The sequence below is a fragment of the Carlito syrichta genome, unplaced genomic scaffold, assembly GCF_000164805.1.
Source record: "Carlito syrichta isolate Samal-C Ts95f unplaced genomic scaffold, Tarsius_syrichta-2.0.1 Scaffold305187, whole genome shotgun sequence".
NCBI lineage: Eukaryota > Metazoa > Chordata > Mammalia > Primates > Tarsiidae > Carlito > Carlito syrichta.
In genome coordinates this window covers 730,502-753,082 of record NW_007249283.1, presented here as the reverse complement: position 1 = coordinate 753,082, position 22,581 = coordinate 730,502, and the positions used below count along the sequence as shown (strand labels likewise).

Genomic DNA, 22,581 nt, shown 5'->3' with positions numbered 1-22,581 from the left:
ATACAGGTATAAGCCACTGTGCCTGGTCTACACTATCTAAAGGAAATACAATTAGTCAAAATCATTTAAGCTGACTGATTTATTTTTATCTCTTCACCCAAATTTGGCAAATTATGAATTTACCATGTTTGACATTTAATTTCATACAAGCCAAGCCTTCTTAGAATCATTGAAACAACGAACCATTAGAGTATATCTCAAAGAAAATGTGAATGACATGCACCAACATGCACTCTGAAGTGCTATGCTGCATTTGATACTAACATGTAAGTGAGGAAATGGAGTAAACAAATAGTGGTGGTGAGAGCAATTGTACAAAACCTGGAAACCTGGAAACCTGGGAATAGATTATCCATCAGGCATGGAAAGGAAGCCTGGAGAAAACTACAGTGAATTTCTGTGCTGCCCTGGACCTGCGGTTGAGGATAAGGGGCAGAAACTAATCCCACAGGCATTGCTAGTCCTGAGTGCTGGGATGGAGTTATCAATTTACATAGTTTACTAAATTTTAAAAATGCAGGATTTTAGATAACTGCATTTTAAAGATTGATTATAAATGTAATTTTGAAAATCTACTGACTATGACAGAACTATAAATAAATAGTGTCTCAATATGAAACTCTTGTGGTTAGGTAAGATGTTTAGCTATTATGTGAAACCATCACAGCCACTCATAAAATGGTGTAAACTCTGACATTGTTCAATTATCCACTTTATTCAGACTCATGAATTTGTCTTCTTGAAATAAAATAAATCTTACCAGCAAAACAACAGTATCAAAGTGCTCTTTGGCTGTGTAGGTTTTGCCAATCTTATATCGTCTCTCCAAGTTAACTGGATTAATTATTAAAATAGTTTATTATTGCCCTAACAGAGATAGAAATTTGGGGCACTGGAAGAATGAAAAGAATCCCATAAGGAAAGAATATTCTTTCTTTCAAAAATAGTGATACACAGGAGTTAGAGTGCATGCACAATGTACAGATAAAATGAAATTAGTATTAACTGTTATGTTCAAGCTTAGTGTAATTTTCCCACCTCATGTTTTTGAGTTTATCTCTTGATATTTTCAACATACTTGGATATGCAAATTTGAGGTTATTTTAAAATTTAAGTCACATCTTCATAGCAACAATGATTTTACTCCAGAAATATTTTTCTAGGCATTCAAAATAAAGAGATCTTTGAAAACATCTGCATGAAGATCAAAGAAAACACAGATGAGAAGTAAGGTGTGATGAGTGGGATTAATTATCTCATGTGACTTCCATGAGTTTGCCACTTTCATTTTTGCCTCTCTACACGAAGCCCTCCGCAAGGCAGCATTCTCAGAACATAAATCATTCCCTAAATCTTCCTTTTTTTGGCCTCTTTTAATCTAATTTTTTTGCATTCAGCCAAGTGCACTAAAGTTTAATCACAGGCCAGAAATATGTGGAGTAAATTCCTCAAGACTGATACTAATCATATTAGGATATCAATTGGGCATACCAAAATGAATTGAAAGTGAAAAAGAGATTGAAATCTCAATTTACATATATTTAGAAACCCATACCCAGCCCATCATTAGCAAGGAGATTACTTTCCTCTCCCCACACCCATCTCCCATTCTAAATTACATACTTAAACTAAATGGAATAAAAACGGGCTGAGCCATATGTAAATGATCCTGAGGACCAGTCTGTTATGTCACAGAGTATAGCTTCTCAAACTTTAATGTGCACATGAATCATTTGAGAATCTGGTTAAAAGGCAGATTCTGATTCAGTAGGACTGATGTGGGGTCCAAGGTTCTGCATTTCTAGTAAGCCTCCAGGTGATGCTGATCTTCTGATTCACAGACAAAGTTTTAAGGCAGGGTGACATTTGCTTTCCAAAATTGTGAAATGCACTATTCCATAGACTACCTCACATTGCTCATGTGAACTGGCAACTTGATAGTTTGCCATATATATTCCAAAGAATATCCTAAATTGTGCTAATTATTATCTTTAACAAGCATAATAAATACTGTAATAGGCATTACTTGGTTAAAATGGAAAAATCCAGAATTCACCCAATCAGAATGATAAATAATATCTGTACTTTTCCAATAAATTAACTCTATTTTGCACATATGTCATTGTTGAAAATTATATTAATAGTGTGATTTCTAACATATGAGCTATTAATTTTTTAATGACATTTGTAAAACATTAATCAAGTTTATGAGGTTTCCTCCTAAAATATGACACTCTCGTGTCACTTTTTATTCCAAATTCATTATGCACATTTAGTTTAATTGTCTGAAAAAGAGATGCTTAAGGCATTTTATTTTGCTACTGATAGTTACTCATATTTCATTCTTTTATTATCCACAGACAGAAAGACAAACACGTTTTCCTTTTTTTTCCTTACAAAAGGAAAAGTCAGATGATGGTCAGATGCATTGTTTTAAACATCTAATATTGAAGATACTTGTTGTACTGGTTTATAGTCAATTAAAATATATATTATTTTGTTTTTAACATCTAAAGTCAAATATAGTAGGGCTAGAAGCATTTACATGTGCCTCTCTTTTTCCTAAATTGTTTTTCCTAAATATATGTTGTCATTATTTTCCTTACTAATTTTTAAACAAACCCCTCATATATTTTATTTATTAACCACTCATGTTGTACAAGGTATGACCTCAAGAAACCATATCAAAATGTAATGCTAACCTTCAAAGATATGACTGTGGCCACTTTCAGGTGACATCTTGTCAAAAGATGTTTCCTCGCCTTTCTTGTCTGAATCTTTCACAGAATCCTCCAACTGGTTCCCAGGGTGACTCTTAAATGTTGGCGAACACAAACTTCGCTCAATTTCCACTTCCTGTTAGAAGACATTAAAGGGATGTGTGTTAAAAGCTATCAGTGGGAAACAGATGTGGTTTTCAGGGGTTTTAGAAGGCAGGAGTGGAGAGGGAGGGGATTTCTATCATGAGTGATGTTTTCCAATATGCTTCGGGTAAAATTTTGATAACTTTGCCAAGAATTGCAAACATATATCTGACGCTTAGTTTACTTTTCTGCCACTGGTTCTACTTCTGAATTAGCTTTTCTTTCATGTGTGTGTGTGTTTTCCCTCATAAAAAGAGAGAGTGGAAATAAGGGTCACAATACAACATAATATATGTTAATAGATGCAACTTCCTAGGCCTGAGAAATGTCGATGAGGGACTTTCCAAAAATAGCAGTATATCAACATTATGTGCTAAAGACAGAAGGAAATGAGTTTTTAAAAATGTTATGCTCACCCTATAATGATAATCTTGGCAATTATAGAGTTCCCAAATTACAAACCCATTCAGCCACCATACAGTGAGTACAGTTCGTCAATTCATAAAGATTATGAAATTACTTCTTTAAACAGTGATTCAAAAGTGAAGAGATAAAGATTTCCAAAGAAAGGAAGCACAAAACTTATTTTTTATTTTATTTATTTATTTATTTTGAGTTGGAGTTTCACTCTGTCGCCCAGACTGGAGTGCAGTGGCCGCTCCCGGCCACCACAGCCTCGACCTGCTGGGCTCCGGTGATCCTCCCGCCTCAGCCTTCCGAGTAGCCGGAATTACAGGTGCGCGCTGCCATGCCCGGCTAATTTTTTATTTATTGTAGAGATGTGGTCTCACCTGCCCAGGCGGGTCTCGAACCCGCGGGCTCAGGCAATCCACTCACCTCAGCCTCCCAAAGGCGCGGGATTACAGGCTGAGCCACCGAGACCGGATGCATTCCTTATTTTATAGAGTAGTATAACCAAATAAAACAACCCCAAGTCAAGCAACTAAATATTTTGAATAAAAAATTGTAAAAAGTAAGCAAATAACTCAAGACAGAGAAGCAAAAGTATAATTTTTAAAAAATCAATATGTTGAAAATGTCTTCAGCAGCTACTCATAAGTTTTAGATTTTTGGATAGGAGGCTATACAGTAGTCTTCTCTTTACTGCAGTTTTTCTTTCTGTGGTTTCAGTTACCTGAGGTGCAAAAATATGAAATGGAAAATTCCAGAAATAAACAATACATAAGTTTTAAATTGCATGCTCTCTTGACGATCATTCCGTTCTGCCCGGGACATGAATCATTCCTTTGTCCAGCATATCCACACTGTCTTCACCAGATACCTTTGAGTCACTCAGTAGCTGTCTCGGTTATCAGATCAATCGTCATGGTATTTCAGTGTATGCTCAAGGCACTCTTCTTATTCAACATTTAATACAGTATATTATTCTAACTGTTCAGTTTATGTATTAGTTATTAGGGTTAGGGTTTGGGTTAATCTTTTACTATGTCTAACTATAAATTAAATGTTATTATAAGTATATATGTAATTGAAAAAAAACATAGTGTATGTAGGGTTCAGTATTATTTCCAGTTTTAGGCATCCACTGGGGGGGGGGTCTTGAAATAAATTCCCCACAGATAAAGGGGTCATTCAAGCAATCACATAATTGTTTTCCCTTTTTTTACTTTTTAAGTACACTCACAAGAGTGAGTCAAGTTTGAAGAATAGCAAAAAGCTTTAAATCATTTTTTAATTAAACATAGTTTTTATTTTACAATTGTGGGGTACAGTTAAGGTTTAGGTAAACAAATATGCATCGTTCAGGCACCCTTGTTGATAAGGAGTGTCCCCCCGTCCCCAGACAGATATTGACTACCATTAATCCACCCTTGCCCTCCCTGTCCCCCCCAATAGATTCCCACCACTGTCGATCCTTTTCTTGTAGTATTATGATAGATGTTCAAGGTCCACTTATGAGTGAGAACATGAATGGAACTAGAGCCTAAATCTTTTTTTAGAAAAGCATTCTACATATGCTATGCTTAGAAAAGGCAAACCTCTTGAAAAAATAACGCTTTAGCATACTTTTTAGTTTGTATACATACACTCAGAAATATATACAGGCATATATAATACATACGCATGTGTATATGTGTATATATTCATTATACGTGTATATATACATATATAATCACTAGGAACTATTGATACCTGCTTACGTATGGCACTTTTAAATACATGACATTTGCTTTTAAATATATGACATATTCTCTCTTCATTAGTGTCACCTTTAACTGAAGCTATAAAAAAAAATCACAGGAGAAAAACAGAGAAAAAGAAGTTTCCATTTGTTTAGGGCATCACCTTTAACATTTTTGTTTCCCACTATCATAAAAAATTTAAAACTGCATCACTTGTAGTGATGTTTTATGCTGTTGAGACATGATGCCAGACACGCCATGACATGGGCATGGACTCCTTATCTAGCGAATGAACTCGGCACTCTCATCCCAGCTCATTCTGGTGTTCTCTCCACTGTCATGGAAAGTGGCTGCTATGATAGGGAAGCAGGATGTTCACCCATTATTGCTTTGGCAATTTCATCCAACTGCCAGCAATGGCAAAAATAAAATAAGACTTATAAAGAGAAGATGCAAAAAGTTGTGATTCTTGCTCAGGAAATTTGTGTTTTGATAAAGGGTGGACTGGTAAACATGGTCCACGGAAATAGACTGATGATGTGAAAGGATAATCTGTTTCATATAAAATATGGACATGTGGTTGGGTGAGATTGTTTAAACAAATATTTCAGCCAGTGGTGATAGTAACTCCTGCTATATTGGTATTCTCAATTTGAAATTCACAAATATCAAGACTGTATCCTGTGTGGAGGCAATAAGGGAGGTAACAGAGAATCAACATGTTAATATAGCAGACTAATTTCCAAGCCTCAGTCATCAGACACAAGTCATCCTGAGGCAAGTTCTTCAGGACCTGGCAAGGGGTATAAAGAGCCAGTATAGAGATGTAAAAATGCTTCTTAGGTGAGGTTAAATTGAGCTGTCTCCAATCAAAGCAGTGATTTGCTTTAATCTCCTTTAATCTGTTTTATGCACTGTGTTTCTACGAAAGATTTACTTTAAGTAAAAATTTACAGATTTAAGCAGATGTATAAAATACCAGTTTAGAAGGAACAAATGCAGCACTTGATAATGAGAAACTTGGATCCAAGTCCTCCCTTGGCTACTAATTACTTGTGTGGCCTTGATTAAGTCACTTGGCACTTCTGAGACTAAGTTTTCTTATATGCTATGTAGAGAGATTTAGTCATTGAATATCTAACATTCAACAACCCTCTATTATCAGTATAATTTTATTTGAAATAAAATAAAACAAAATAAGGAAATACTGTTCACTTTTTGTGGTTTCTAGTCTAGTAAGGTAGTGATTAATAAATTAATAAAGGACAGGAACCATGATACATATGCATCTATCTACAGCCCAGGAAGGAGAGCTACATAAACTTTGAATGTCTAAAATGAGGGAATCAATTTAGTGAGGAAGTCATGCAAAGCTTTCCTGATATTTGAAAAATTAATGGTTCCCAACTAGGTAAAGAACTTTCCCAGGTGAAGACAACATATGTAGATGTCCTGCACTGGGAGGAAGCACAGTGGATAGAAATGTGTCTGGAGCAGGAAGTCTGAGTGAGAACATGGTGCTGGATGGCCTGAAATGACAGGTAGAGGTCAGATCACAAAGAACTTTCAGGAACATATGAACTATTCTACTCTTAGCACAATGTGAAGTTACTGAAGGTTTGTAAATGTGTACGCATGTACACGTGCACACATGATAGAATCGGGTCCGCATGTGAAAGGCGCAGCCTACCACCAGACAGAATTTCTCCACCTCAGTACTGTTGATATTTTGGGCCAGATAATTCTTTGTTGCAGTGGCCTGTTCAGTCCACTGTAGGATGTTTGACAGCCTTCCTAGTCTCTACTCACTTGCATCTCAGAAGCATCTATCCCGAACTCCCAAATCATAACAATCAAAAGTATGTTCATACATTGCAAAACCTCCTCTGGAGAGCAATGTCAGCCCTGGTAGAGAACCACTAATCTAGAGTAGGCTAGATTAGAAGAAGGTCAAAATACACAGGGAAAGATCAGTTAGGATATTTATTATAGCACAGGCAAGTAACTTGAGACAAATGGATTTAGTTTAGTTTTCTTTTAAAGGGAGAGACTTGCATGTGTTGAAAAGCCAACTGTGAAGGATTTAGTAAGATGAAGGGATTGATGGAACAGAAAAGAGAAGAAATGATCAGTGATGCATGGAACCTAAGCATGAATAGAAATATAATCCAGAGGCAGGAAAACAGAAAGCATTCCTACTGACACTGAGGAGAAGGAGGGTAAAATTAATGTAGATATAGATGATTTGTATGCTTGGTAGCTTGAAAATAAAAACCCAGTTAGAAGGTAACTATTTTCTCTGTTAAGATTTAAAGTCTAATGAAAGTAGGAGGAGTGTTTGAAGAGAATAAAGGACGTTTAATTTCATTGCTGTGGGGAATAGGGGAAGTGAGATGACTAGATAGAGATGACCATGGCTGTGTAGCACTGGGGTCCCATTTGAGGTTGGTAATACTAACTCTGCAGGGCTAACAAGTAGACCCTGCACCTGAAAATTTTCCTCAGTTCTAGTTCAGGCAATAGTGAGTGGATAGCTGATTTCAGTCAGGGAGAGCATTTGTGAGGAAAAAATAAAATTAAAATATGTATTGCTAAGGTGGGCTAAGTAAGGAAAGTGAGGGAACAGGTACAAGAGAATTTAGGTGGCCACTAAGAGAGCTAAGAGAGTGATTAGAATGGTATGCCATAGAATGTAATATGGATTAAAAGGAAAAAAGAAAAAAAAAAAAAGAAAGAAAAGGAAGGGTGAATTAAAAGCCAGAAAATAACAGATTGGAGATCTTGATGAGCTTAAATCACTCTCATAGTGTGAGTACTTGGGAAAGCAAATTGGAAAGAGGTAACCAAAATGTTTATGTTAGTTCTTGGGTAGTAGAGCAATTCCACTTGTTAGGATCCAGTTATGATCATAAAAATTATAGTTGAAGTACAGTATAGGCAAAAGTCATCAAGTAGAAAAAAATCTAGGAACTCAGAGACTATGATGGTGTCCCAGGAAAATGGAAAGGCGTAGAAGACAGAGAAAGGCTGTCAGTCATATGTCAACAACCTGGTAAACAAAGAAAGCAATTGAAAATCAACAAATAACAATTATGATGGTGGGGGTTGGGGGGAGGGAACAGGGAGGGTGTAAGTGACTAAATAAACTTCAGATGAGTGGGGTTTTCAACCAATGAGTGGGAAAGGAGTGATAGGAGGAAAAATGGCTCCAAGGTAAGAGTGGAGATTCAGGAATGGTGGTGTTTGTAGGAACAAGCCTTTTTTTTTTCCTATTAAGGAAAGAAGGTAGAGGAAGGTTTAGAAAGAAGGTTGAGGATACAGAAGAGGTTGCTGATCAAAGAGAGGCAGTTCCAGAGGCACTGGTGGGAACCCTGGCTTAAATAATATATAAATCAATAAAATCTCTCAATGGCGTCTACAATCTTTTCTAGTTTTAAAACTACTGGAAACTAGGGAAGCAATGGGAAATAGAGGACACAAACTTAAAAGAAAAGAAAATAATTTTTCTTTGTTATTTATGTATATTTCTATCTTCAACATAACGTATAAATATGATCTTAGAAGACAAAATATATATTTTAAAAATGTGAGAGTGGAAAATGTCAGTCTTCTGTACAACCCAACATCTATTTCACAAGAGACACTGAGATGTAGGATAACCTAAAATGGTCAGAACATCTTCCTGGGCATTATAAAAGAAAGTGGATGGCCTTACTGCTTTATATTTTTTCCCTCTCAGTGTGGGTTCATGAGTGAAGAGGCCACCAGGAAAAAATAAGATGATAAAAAGGAACTGCCTAGATTTGTCTGTATTTAAAATGCTGAGCTCATGTACACTCTGAGACTCGGTAGGTTCTTACCTTTAGAGAAATAAAAATATTAAAATAAATATAAAGAACTTTTATACAGATGTGAAGAGAATGACAGAAATAAAAGAAAATTACCAAAATATGAAAGACAAGAGAAGCAACCTCATATGAATTCTGCTGTGCTACTGTCTCACCTGGTTTCATCAAATCCTCTTACTCATTCATGCTTTTGAATTTTTATCATCCCTTTCCAGAATCCCTTTCCTGGAAGACTTTACCTCCTCCTTGTGTGTATTAAAAGTATTTCTTCCCTCATAACTTAACTCAGTGCAACCTCCTCTATAAAACCCCTTCAGGTATTACATTTCATATTTGTTCAAAAATTTTTGAATAATTAATATCTCAAGAACTGTTCTAGGTACCATGAATACAAAAGGGATTAAGATGCAGTTTGAGTCCTCAAGAAACTCATAGTCTAATGGCAGGGAGAGGTACATCCAGTGAGTTTTGTAACATAAAAAGGAGCATGCAGTAATAAGGAAATGTGGGCAACCTGAACACACGGAGGAAGAATTCTTGGGAGATGTGGTCAGAAAAAACATCCTGAGAAAGTCTATGTTAGAACTGCATCACAGGCAGCAGTTGAACTCAGTTTGACAGGTAAAAAGAATCTTTGAAAGTGAATTAAATAGATGTGACAAGGTTAGATTTGTACTTAGGTGGATGTATCTGTTGGCTGTGTAGTAGTAGATAATATAATCATTCTTGAGTATCTATAGGGGATTGGTTTTAGGTCTGCCCATGGATACCAAACAAACTACCCATACCCAAGGCCCACAATCGGCCCTGTGTAAATCACAAATATGAAAGTCAGTCCTTCAAATGCATGGCTTTTGCATCCCACAAATACTGTATTTTCCATCTGTGATTGACTGGGAATGCTGAATCTGCAGATACAGAGGTTCAACTAAATTTACTTAAAAAAAAAAGTAGGCCTATGAATGGACCTGTCCAGGCCAAACCCACGTTGTTCAAGGGTCAACTGAAATGGGATGGTAACATCTTCTATAGTAAGTATAGTAAGGAGTTTGTTAAATTTTCCAATTGAGAGATTGAAAAACCTACACTAGGATAGTGAGGAGGGGAATAGAGAAAACATTTAAAAATATGTAGGCATAAAATTAGTAATTGCTAGGACAAAGGTAGTAGAGGAGTGGAAAAAGTCTAGCATAACTTCTAGATAGTCTCATCTAGATGGCTCCATGGAATTGTTAAAATAGGATGCCTCTCCTCCCCAAACTAATTAGTTCCCTTCTGAACAAACCACAAAGAGCAAGGTGCTTTAGAAGGAATGCTGGAGAAATCATGCATATGCCACACCCTCAGCTTTGGAGCAACACACCTCTGTATCGAAGCAGCAAGGGGACCCCCACAAGCATATGCTGTTCCTCCCTTTATTCATCTCATACATAAAAGCGAAACTGAACTCTGTGAAAATATTGTTATAGAGCAATGGAGTCATCTAGCTTTAAAAACGATGTCTGGTTTCATTTTGAGGGGCGGTAGGTGAATTAGACTTTGACATGTTGAATTTGAGTTTTCCAAGAGATAGCTGGGTGAAAAATATCTAGGAGGCAGCTAGATATCTGAGACTCAAAGAAGTCTGTGACAGCATGAGAGGTTTAGGACTCACCAGCAATACGATTAAAAATTACGATCGTAGTTACAACAGTAGGTATCAATTACATTACCCATTAACCAGTTAGAGTCTGTAGAATAAGTATATACAGCGGTGAAAAGAACAACTCAGGCATTCAAGGAATAAAGGAAGAAGAGTAATGAAGGCAGTGAGGAGAAACAGTCACAAGTTTGACCACTACCCATCTACACAGTGCCTTTGAGTAAATTGGAAAAAGGTGCCTCTTCCACAGGACACTTTTCTCCATCTGTCAGAAAGTTGTCATAATATACAGATTTTGTTAGACCAGGACATGTTACTGCCATCTGCTGGAAAAATTATCATAGTAAATATACAACTGTACCTTATTTTTTCTGTGCATCCCTTTCCCTTATGCATGTGTCTTTGGGAAGCGTATGACCTGCATGACTATTTGTGGCTGCCAGAGGCAGCTAGGGAAGACTACGAAGTTATGGGTGCCAAGAAAGTAGAACATTCCAAATGCAGCAGGAAGTTTAGAAAAGAATAGCAATGAAAAGTATCCCCTGGTTTGGGCAATTAGGAGGTAACTAGGTAAAAACTGTCCTTGTAGAAGAGAGTTGGCTTAGGAAGGACTGATAAAGAGGAGAAAGATGACAATATAAATTTCTATCATGAGGAATTTGAATAGTAATAACAATAACAACAACAGATAGAAAGCAATGAACGTTCATTACGTATCAGCCATGGTTTTAAGCACTTCACATGTATTATAATCATGGAATCTTCATGTCAATGCTATGGAAAGGTCATTGTTTTATAGATGATGAAAGTGAGGCTCACGGCAGGGAATGAGGAGGTCAAGGGCACAGGCACAGAAGATGAGGATGTGAGGGTGTGGATGGATAGGGGATGGGGGAGACCTCTGCTATCAGCCCCACTGCATTTTCACATCTCTGCAGGGAAGTCATGATGAGTTGTGTGAGGAGAGGCCAAGTATATTTTTCCCAGAAGACCTAATTTGGTTTTAGAAGGCCAGAGTTTAATGTGAAGCTCTTCCATTTAACAGAAATGTTACCTTGGCTAATGCATAACATCCTGAGCCTCAGGGTTTTCATCAGAAAAATAATGACAAGGAATGTCTACCCTGCCTATTTTTATAGTTCTTTTAAAAGGACTGTTGCAAAGAGGCAACAGTATCCTCATCCTATATGCTAAGTACAATGTCACCTTCAGCTCCCCATCAAGAAGTAATGGCCATTTTACCTTCATGAATCAAGGTAAGCCTTGTGACAACTGTTCACAGGAAGTACAACAGGAGTGACAGTTTACCAGCCTTGTCAGTCTTGGCTTAGCTCTCACTGACCAGGCAGATTTTCTTTCTGCTTCTTGGAAGCCAGTTACCATGTCAGAAGAGTGTTTGTATCTGAGACTACTATGGAGTGAGAGGTCCAGGCCATGTGGAGGGCCATGGAACATGAGATGACAGAGAGAGAGAACACAAGGAGTAGAATATACCCCACTATGCAAGTGAAGAAGTCTTACAGTTTCTGCTCAAGTGTCTTAGGTTGTACACTTTTGGGAGGATCCCTCTTCAGAAGCCATCATCTCATTTTGAGAAGCTCAAGCCACATGGAGAGATCATTTGCAGGTGTACACTTCTACAGCCTTAACTAATGTCCCAGGTGCTAGAAGCTTCAACTGCCTGCAGTGTGTGAGGCAGGCAGGTCAGACACTCAGTCCTAGAGAGTCTTCATATACTCTAACTCTAGCCTACATTAAATTAAAACATCATAAGAATAAGACTCCCCAGATGAGTCAAGTCAACTCACAGAACCATGAAAGATTTAAAAAAAATTATACTAAGTCATCAAATGCCAGGGGTGGTTTGTTATGCAGCAACAAGTAACCAGAAAATACTACCTTCATGCACTATATCTCCTATTTTTCAGCTTCTGTGACTCTAATTTGTGTACCCAGAAATAAGAAAAATACACCTTAAAGAAATCATATAGGCCAATATTTCTTACATATTACTTTGTGCCAAGTTCTCCACTCTGTATGCATTCTTTTCATTTAACACATTTATCAATACTCATGAGAGAGTTGCCTCTACTTTACAGAAAAGAAACTAAGGTTAGGAGCTTAAGTAATTTAAGTAACTTTCCAAGGACACACACATAGACACTGGTAGAAACATTTCAGTTGGATTCTAAGGTGCTATTTTTAACAGCTACATCATCCTGTCTCCTTAAGTATAACTTATCAGTTCCAGAAATGGAAATAATATCCAAATGGTGCCAGAAAATGTATATGCATTTTAAGAAAAATAACTGTATGAAAATTGCAATATTCAATTAGATGAATACAAGTCACGTTTGACTCCTGTAATTACAAGAGGTGCTCAAAGTGGTTACCATCAGCATCCAGACACTCACTTCTGATTATAGTAAACAGCTCTTAACATCTCTTAAAAAATGTGTATACATTTTTGTCACCTTCCCACCCCCACCCAGTATATTAGAATAAGATGACAGGTAAAATATCAACTCCTTAATAGCTATGTATCTTATTCCTTCTTATACCTCTAGTAGCATTAGGTCTTATACATGGCAAGACCTTAATAAATATAGAGCTGAATTTTCAGTCTCATAGAATTTTATATTCAAATAACATCCAGGAACAGAATATAAAAATAGGCGAACACAATAATTAGATGGAGAATTCATAATGATTGTCACAACATTATCACATTCTACTGCACACATCACCCTAGAAGGGTTGAAAGAAACCATATGGCTTACTCCCTCATTTAACCATGCTTGAAAAAGGATTTAGAAGTAAGGTTTAGCAGTTGGGCTAACTAGGCTGCCTGATTTCCTAGTGTCTTCTCAGCAACTTGATGTTAAGAACCTTTTGACATTCCTCCACTGGGTCCCATCAGCCTGTGCTGGGCTATCCCTCTGGCTGTTTTCAAAGGGACTACATTTGGTTTCCTCAACTCATCTCTGTGCTTTCTTCTTCTCCACCCATATTCACGCATGTTTGTCTAAAGGACATATTTTTCTGTACCCTCACTAGTCATCCTTTTCTATAGAAATTTTAACTGTCCTTGACATGAAGTCCAAATGCCACTTGCTTTAGAAAGCTCTCCCCAAATGTCCCAGCCAAAACAATTACTCCCACATCAGCACTCCTCCAGTATTTAATACCTTTTACATTCTGTTTTGTGCTCTAGTCATTTTTAACACATCTTGTTTCCCCTGTTACACTGTCAACTCATTAAGAATATCTTTATTCATCTTTATTGCCACAAGGAATCTAACACACTGCTTTTCTTGAGCAATGCAGGTACTTACTAAATGTTCCTTGCAAAGACTTGAATATTTTGTGAACTTTATATTTACATAAAACATTCAGAAGAAAATTCAATCTAGAAATGTGGGGAGGACTTGTCTTATAGAGTGAAGGGCCAGCCATAAAGAAAACAGGCTAGCTTTCATGGGGAGAAGAGAAAAAACAAAATTTATAACTTAATGCACTAAAACTCTATTGCCAATACTTTTAACTGTTTCTTTAGATAGAACTCAGTACCTACATTTTTTTCTAAAAATTCAAGATACATGACAGAAACAATAAGAGAGCCAAAGTTGATGTCTAAAAGCAAGAATAAAATCATTTATAAAATAATTTTTAAAAATGAGTCATCTGTTCTCATGATATGTCTATTATTCCTTCCAGAATGGGTTCAAATATTAAATAACAAAACAGAAGCTAAAATTTTCAGGGAGGAAACTGCATCAATATTTTTTATGATTGTATTAATCCTTATTGATTATGTAGCCATAAAATCAGCACTATCCTTACCACTCCTATAGGTGTTGTTTGGCAGAATCCTATAGTCTTATGTTTTATTCCTGTGTATTCAGCACATCTATTTATACTGATTGATTTATTTTTCTTACCATTGTTGTGGGTTAAATTGTGTACCCTTCAAATTCCTAACCCTCAGCACCTAAGAATGTGACTATATTTGGAGACAGAGCATCTAAAGAGATAATTGATTCAATTAAAATAAGGTCAGTAAGGTGGTCAGTTTGACTAGTATCCTCATAAGAAGAATCCAGTCTGACTGGTGCCCTTGTAAGAAGAAATTTGGACACAAATAGAGACACCAGGGGTGTACGTGCATGGAACAACCATGTGAAGAGGCAGCAAGGGGGAAGACATCTGTAAGCCAAGAACAGAGGCCCTGAACACATTCTGTCCTTGTGGCTCTTGGAGAAAATCAACCTTGATCTTGAACTCCCAGCCTCCAGTCCTGTGAGAAATCAAATTTCTGTGATTTAAGCTACTTAGTCTGTGACATTTTGTTATGGCAGCCCTAGCAAACTAATACGCTACACTTAGAAGAATATAACTGGCCATTGAATATATCTATTAAAGTAAGTTCTGTAGTAGCTTTAAAAATAGTAGATTTATTTAACTAGTTGTGTCTCTACCCTTAGGCAGAGAATGCCTTATTATCTACTATTGATTCTGTACCACCGCCATTGCAGGAATTAACAGAGCAACAGTCAAAATAGTTGTATACTCAGAGTTTTCCAGTGCAGATTCACCTCTCTATATTTACTCTGCATTGGGTATTAGGCTTATCACTGGTGATACAAGTATCTAGGTCCTAGATCCTGACACATGCCATGGGCCAAAGTCCTCATAGCTATTTTATAATCTCCTGATCCAAGTGAGATACATTCTTAAAATGCTGAATTCTTCAAATATGCTCCTGCCACAACTTGGCCTGCATTCCACTCAATTTTATTAAAGTCTCAGAAATTTAGGTTCTCACATAAAATGAATATGGGCCCTATCCATTCCTTGACAAGTCAGCCAGCACATATTAAGGCACAGAGTCCCACAGAATTTCCTGGCATAGGGACTTAAAGCAAAAATCTATAAATATGTAAATTGATTCTTGAGGTCATTCTCTCTATATTTTATTTCATGTCACATTTAATTTCTTTTCACTTGATTCTAGATTCACAACTTAAGGCCATTCTTCACTTTGACTTTAGTTCCATGAGATATAAAGATATCCTGATATTATCTCTCTCTGGCATATTATCTGTAAACCTGAGATATACACTGAGATTTTTCCCAATGTTTTGTCTTCAGAATTCCCTAAATGAATGCTGAGGTCTTCAGGAGCAAGGCTTAGCATCCTTCATCTTCTGTTTTTCCTTCTTTGTGCCCTGAATAAGGTTAGGAATGGAGAAGGCATACACTAAGACATATTCTCAAAATAAAAGAAAGACTCTTGGATTTCTGTAGATTGTTCAATGTGATGTACCTATTGATCCTTACTGTACTATCAGTTTGGAAGATATATATTTAATTTGATAAACATATTCCTTCAAGAGAGGGCCTTTGGTCACAAATACAGTGAGTGTGCAGGTATGTAGTCACAGTTCTCAGAAAAGCTCAGTCACAAAAATCTTGGAACTTCCTGGAGGCAGAATCAGGTCCCTTGGATGATGCTATCTGACACCTGTGCTCTGCCAGAAAAGCCAGATTGCCTGGATGTCCAAGTGAACACTATCACATATTCTTCATTAAGAGTCTGAAAGCAGTGGCACTATTAACTACGGGTAGGTCTTCAATCTTTCCAATGTCTATTATTTCTCTGCAGAATAAGCTTTTTCATGTTTGTTTCTCCTAGAATGTGCAAATGAGTAGAAAGCAATTTGTCACGCATTCACCTTCTGGGTGCAAAACCTTGTACTTTGCCCTATATGGTTAATTAGATACTATATTTAATTTCTCAATTTTATAGGTGGAAGAAATTAAGCATAAGGAAGGTACAATTTAAGTCTTGGATCACAGTCCATTTTGGGTTGAGCCCAATATTAAAACTCATATGTTCCACTATTTTAAAGAAAAAATTCTTCCTACATGTGTGTACAATCATTTAATATTCTCAGAAGAATGACTTCGGAGAGAACAAAAGCTGATTCAGGGATAGTGGGCAGATTATCAAATATCTTTAGATTAGAGGAGATCTTTTTTACAAGGTCATTTAGAAACTGGGCGTTACATGATTATTTTGCTCTTTGCTACTGACCTAACAGAAAGAATGCCGTGAAATCGAAAAAGGTATGTTTCTAAGTTCACTGAAGTTCCCCCATAAACAAAAATACAACATGCTGCTATTTGAGCTTTGAGCAGCAGAGCATATCATTATGTTTCTTTGTCTTTCACCTCTTTGGAGGTCATGTTCATTTGATTTGCTGTGTGCCTAAGAAAGTCCATGATATTTTATGCTCAAGGAGTACTGAACACACATTTCCCATGAGATGCAAATTTTAATGCTATGTAACCTTATTTTCATTCTGGCATCACATTTAGGCAGTTAATTTTCCATATAAAGCAGAAATACTGCCTTCTTTCCCTTCTCAGTCAAGAATAAAATTCGGCAACTTGCTGTAGTCACTCTCATTTTCTTAAATAGGGCCCTAAAGTATTTTATGATTATCTTTATTAGTTGGAGAGTATATCTAGTCTTAGAAGGATTCTAATGAAAAGAAAACTTCTATTAAAATATTTTAACTAGTTTCAATTGACCATATTACTGGCAATGGAAAAAATCTCTAATGGCTAAACCTTTTAAAGCTAATCTTCTTTAACACATTTTAAAACTGATGTGCCATTTGAGATTTAGGTGCATGCAAAGTGTTTTTTTTTTCTTTCTTCTATACTCTTAAATCCATTTTAAAATTTTATTTCCTTTAACTTTTTGAAAATGAGATAACCCAATGATATTCTCTAGAGTTGCATGAATGAGCTAAAAACAAATTTCTGTATTCAAACTATCATGCTAAAAATATGCAAAAGAATAGAGAAAAATATGTATATTTGTGTGGATAGTGATCTAGCAATATTTAGACAATGGATTATATCTATGTGAGGAGCTTGAAGTTCTTGACAGAACATTCTCATAATCATATTGAGTTGGGATGACAAGATAAAAATGGTTGGAAACTAGACAGAACTTGGTTTATATCCCAATTTCACTACCTTCCAGTTTAGTGAACATGATAGTTAGTGCATCTGTATTGGTTTCCATTTCTTCACCCATAAAATCATAAAAATATTGGCTACTTTCAAACAAGTACTAAATATCACATTCGTAGAGCAGGAATTCAATACATGGTATCTACTCACCGATGTTTCACTACACAGTTGAAACCATCAATAACATGATAAGAAGGAAACACAGTTTTCTAAATTCGAGAGATACTTCAGAGATTTCTTAAGTAACGTATTTGATTACAGGTTGGAAACTCTAGAAACTAAACAGAGTATTTGAGCAAAATATAAACCTCATAGAGTCTGAATATTTATATTTATAGGTTAATAATTCAGTGCTGAGATTTTGTTAAGATAAGAATCTGAGATGCATGATTTTATGAAGCTTCTGGCTGTCCACATTTTATAGAAGACAGAGCCTTCTAATTATAAAAAAAGATAAGCTTTAACCTTATTTCATCTCTCATAAACTATGAAAACTTGTATATATTCTAAACTTCCTGTAACTCCTTTTTATCATAAATTAGGGTAATGATAATTCAGGCTTCCTGTGGTGATAATTAGAATAATTATTTAAAGCAAAACTCATACAATGGCTGAAATGCCTTGAAGACTGTATGCTATCATTCTAAGTAATAATTGTGAATCAAAAGGTAGAAGCTTGTGAAGGTATTGCACACTCTAATACTGTTTTTGCTCTTCCTGGATGATATAACACTCTGTGCCATGGAGGAACAGATGGCAAAGAAAGCTTGCTTGTCTTTCTCTCCTTGGGGACTGTGCTGTATGCTAGAAATAACAATGTGGAGCTCTAGGAAGCCAGATACAGCCCCCAAGAGAAGAAGTTCATGGAGTGGCACTAAAGAAGTGTGGAAAGAGCCTCATCTTTCCTAAAGCTTTTTCTGAGAGAGTTCCGTCTCTGCATTACTGGACTATAGATGGTCACAGAACATGGACAGAAATCAGTTCCATTGGGACTGAGAAAAAAAATCTTTGAAAGGCTAAGCAAAGTGAGAGTACTAGCAAACTATGATTTCTCATCTTTTATAAACTTATTTTATAAATCCCCATGAACAACACAACTATTTTAAATATAGTAGCGCAGAAGGGGAGCCTCTAAGTGGATTATCCATATAACATCTTTACGATGCTGAAAGGGAGAAAGAGTGCTCTTATAGACCAATTAGATCAGCACTTTGCATGCGTGACAGACTGATGTTTAACATTTGCAGCAATGAGGGAGAGAGGCAGAAACAAAATCATACTATAAATAAACTGCTGAACCTTAGCATGTGCCATATTAAGAAATTTTCAATCTTAACTCTTCAACTGTGTGCTTTGCATTGTAATTATTTCTATAGCCTTTAGAACTATTGTGGGCATCATGTATAATCTATTTGCTCATTTAGCAAACATTACTGAGTACCTATCAAAGGCCAGCTATTTTGTCAAAAACTGAAATTTGACAAAGATGAAAAATCAACAGCTTATCCTTCAAGTGCTCATAGTCTGGTACAAGTACTTACAGATTAGTATAAAGGTTCTCAGAGGCTGGTGAGTCATGAGATTGTGTTCAAGGGCCGAACTTTGCATGTGATTCACATATATTTTCTCTTTGCTATGCTTCATGGTGATCCCTATAGTATTTTATTGTCTGTTTGAATTTCAAAGCATTATTTTAATTGAGAAAGGAGTTCAAGTCTAATGATTACAGTAGAAAACTGTGAATGTAATCAAGAGAACGCATTGTTGCTATGACTATCATCCGTCATGTGCGTTTAGAAATTGGGCCAAGAGTTTCACATCAAAGAGTTGCAGCAGTCATTTGTCAATGGGAATTTTACTATCAAAACTGGCTATTACAGACCAGGCATGGTGGATCACACCTGTAATCCCAGTGCTTTGGGAGGTAAGGCAGGAGGATAACCTGAGGACGGGACTTCAATACTAGCCTAGGCAACATAGTGAGACTTCATCTCTACAAAAAGTTTTTTAAAAATTAGCCGAGTATGATAGGACGTGCCTGAAGTCCCAGCTACTCTGGAGGCAGAGGTGGGAGGATTGCTTCAGCCTAGGAGTTCCAGGCTGCAGTGAGCCAAGATTTTGCCACTTGCACTCCAGCCTGGGTGACAGAATGAGAGTCCATTTCTTAAACAAACAAACATAAAAAGACAAAGAAACAAAAACAACTCACTATTGTTTAAGAATTTACATTTGCAAAATTGGATAGGGTGAATTTCAGAACTCAAATTCTATAAAGACAACTAGATTTACCTTTCAATATTGTTCCTGTCCATGCACATAAGGAAACTAAAAAAGGAGGTGAATATATTCAATCCAACTCATGTATAAGTCCAGTTCAAAGATACTGCATCTGCTTTCTCACTGAGTTCTCACAACCAGAGGCAGTGGGACAGGCAAGCATTATCTTTTTTCTTCCAAGTTTATGAACTTGCATCCATGGTCGATTTTGTTCCTTTTCTGTTGACCAGGAAATATCCTTTTTTGTAAGGCCTATTCTTTCACTTGTACTCTGACTCCCACATTCTCTGTCATGGGTTTCATCTCTGACAGTTGCTGGTGCCCCACTTTGCACTAATTAAATCTGAGTCCTTCAGTGTAGGGTTTGGGGTTTCAGTATTTTTAAAAACTTTCCCAGGCAAGTACCTTGTCAGAAAAAGTATCCAAAATTAGGAAATAAGGTGAGAGAGAGAGAGAGAGAGAGAGAGAGAGAGAGAGAGAGAGAGAGAGAGAGAGAGACAGAGAGAAAGTCTTCAATATCATGTGGGAGCTTAAGCCACACAGGATTGTTTTGGAGAATTAGTCACATTGTATGTTTACTGCTGATCAAAAGTGCAAAGTACAAGAGTTAATGAAAACATACCTTATTGTGTAGATTTTTGTCCAGTAGAGATGAAAATAATTTCTGACTGCTAGAACTGATAACCTGAGTACTTATGGTCTGTTGGACATTAGCAAGCTTATTTCTAACTTTGTAAGCTTTTACTAATATACCTTTATTAAATTGCCCATATCTTAGCTTCTCAGATGCTACAATAAGACCAGGCCATAATATTGCATTGTTTCCTTCATCATTTATTGATAAATTAAATAAAGCCTTTGACTTTATATATGTATTTGTCTGACAGATATAATTTCATCTTTTTGAAAGTTATATTTTAAATACTTTTAACTTCCCAGTTTCTAGGTTCTTCCCCAAGAACATTCCTAGATGCCAATTCTCTAATGTGAAAAATAAGAAAACAAATCCTCTTCTGGTTTCCCTTCAAGACCTTCCTATCTTCCTTCTCTTTTTCACGAACTCTTGGAAAGAATTGTCTACCACCACTGCCTCTACTTCATTACTTCTCATTTGCTCCCAAAAACATCCCAATCCAGCTTCTGCTTCCATGGGATCACTGACATTGATTTCTCCATGGTGACAATCTCATAAATACTCTCCTTGCTGCTTAAATCAATGAATATATCTCAGTCTTCAACTCATTTAACACTCTAAGCTCTTCCTCCTCTCGAAATAATCTCCCTCCCCATGTTTCTATGACACTGCACTCTCCTGACTTTCCTCCACTCTTTGGTTTTTGTTTTCTTCTCCAGTCTTAGTTATCTTGTTTCTATGTATACATATGTTGTAGGTTATCTAATCTTTATGATTTCCATCTATGTATGTATCACTTCTATCTTAGTCTGTTTGTGGCGCTATGATAGAATAAGAGAGTAAGTAATTTATAAGGATCATAAACTTATTTTCCAACGTTCTGGATGCTGGGGAGTCTGAGGTCAATGTGGTGACAGGTTCAGTGTCTGATGAGAATCTATCTGTTTACTCCTTCCAAGATGGTGCCTTGAAAACTGCATTATCCAGAGGGGCGGAATGCTGTGTTCTTACATGGCAGAAGGCAGGAGGGCAAAACAGGACCAAATTCCCTCCCTCAAACCCTTTATAATGGCATTAATCAATTCATGACTGTGAGCCCTCATGACCTAAACACATCCCAAAAGGCCCCATCTCCTAGTACTGTTGCACTGGTGAATACATTTCAACGTGATTTTTTGAGGGGGGTCATTCAAACCATAGAAACTCCCAAACATGTGTCTCAAAGCTAGAAACTGATTTCTAAATTTTATGTACACATGGAATAGAATGTTAAGTGAGGCTTTTTCTGTTGTCTCAGAATCTTGGTCAGGATCCTAAAGCTGAGAACAACAGTAATAAGAGACAATATATCATTTTTAAAAAAGTGGCAGGTCACATATGCAAAACTTGCTACTGGGTAACACACACATACAAAATTGTTCACCAAACCTTAGCTCATGACATGCCTAGAGTAAAACGAAAACAAAAATCAAGATTTTGATAATAAAAATATTAGAAGACAGGGATTCATTGGAGAGGTTTGCTAGAGTACTGTATTGCAAACCCTCACTCATATGGAAGAGATAATTGTTTCTCTTGCCACCTAAAACTGTATGAAAAAAGTCTGCAATAGAATCAGCTCAGCTGTGTGTGGGCTAGACTACAGAATGCTAAGGCACCAGAACAGAACTCACAGATTTTGGGGAGAAGTTAACATTATCTCCTTGGATTTTTGAGGCATAAAAACAGGTGACTGATCCTTGCTTGAAGAAATCTGAAGGCAAGAAGTTTTACAGTAGGTATATCTCCTGAAGGGAAAATGTGAATGGATGGTTTTTCCTGCAGACTAAGGAGATTTTGTATCTTTGAATGGATCTTGACCTAAAGGGTTTTCTACAAAGAGTAAGTTGATTCAAGAAAAAAGAAGCTCACATATATAACTAGATGTAGAAACTTGTGTATGTAAACTGTGTGTGTATATATGGGGGGGTGGAGTAGGGTTGTGTGGGAGAGTCATAAGAGGCTGGTTAGAAATTTTGATGCTAAGCCGGGCTCGGTGGCTCAGCCTGTAACCCCGCGCCTTTGGGAGGCTGAGGTGAGTGGATTGCCTGAGTCCGCGGGTTCGAGACCCGCCTGGGCAGGCGTG

General features: G+C 36.7%; 1 protein-coding gene across 2 annotated transcripts in view; it reads right to left on the bottom strand.

The window, feature by feature from the left end:
• XIRP2 (xin actin binding repeat containing 2) overlaps window positions 1-22,581 on the bottom strand; it is a 310,033-nt gene that overhangs the window by 108,229 nt on the left and 179,223 nt on the right. For both annotated transcript variants that reach the window (XM_008061282.1, XM_008061279.1), the window contains one exon: window positions 2,703-2,856. In XM_008061282.1, coding sequence (XP_008059473.1) covers window positions 2,703-2,856 — 154 coding nt within the window. The remainder of the gene's footprint in view (window positions 1-2,702; window positions 2,857-22,581) is intronic.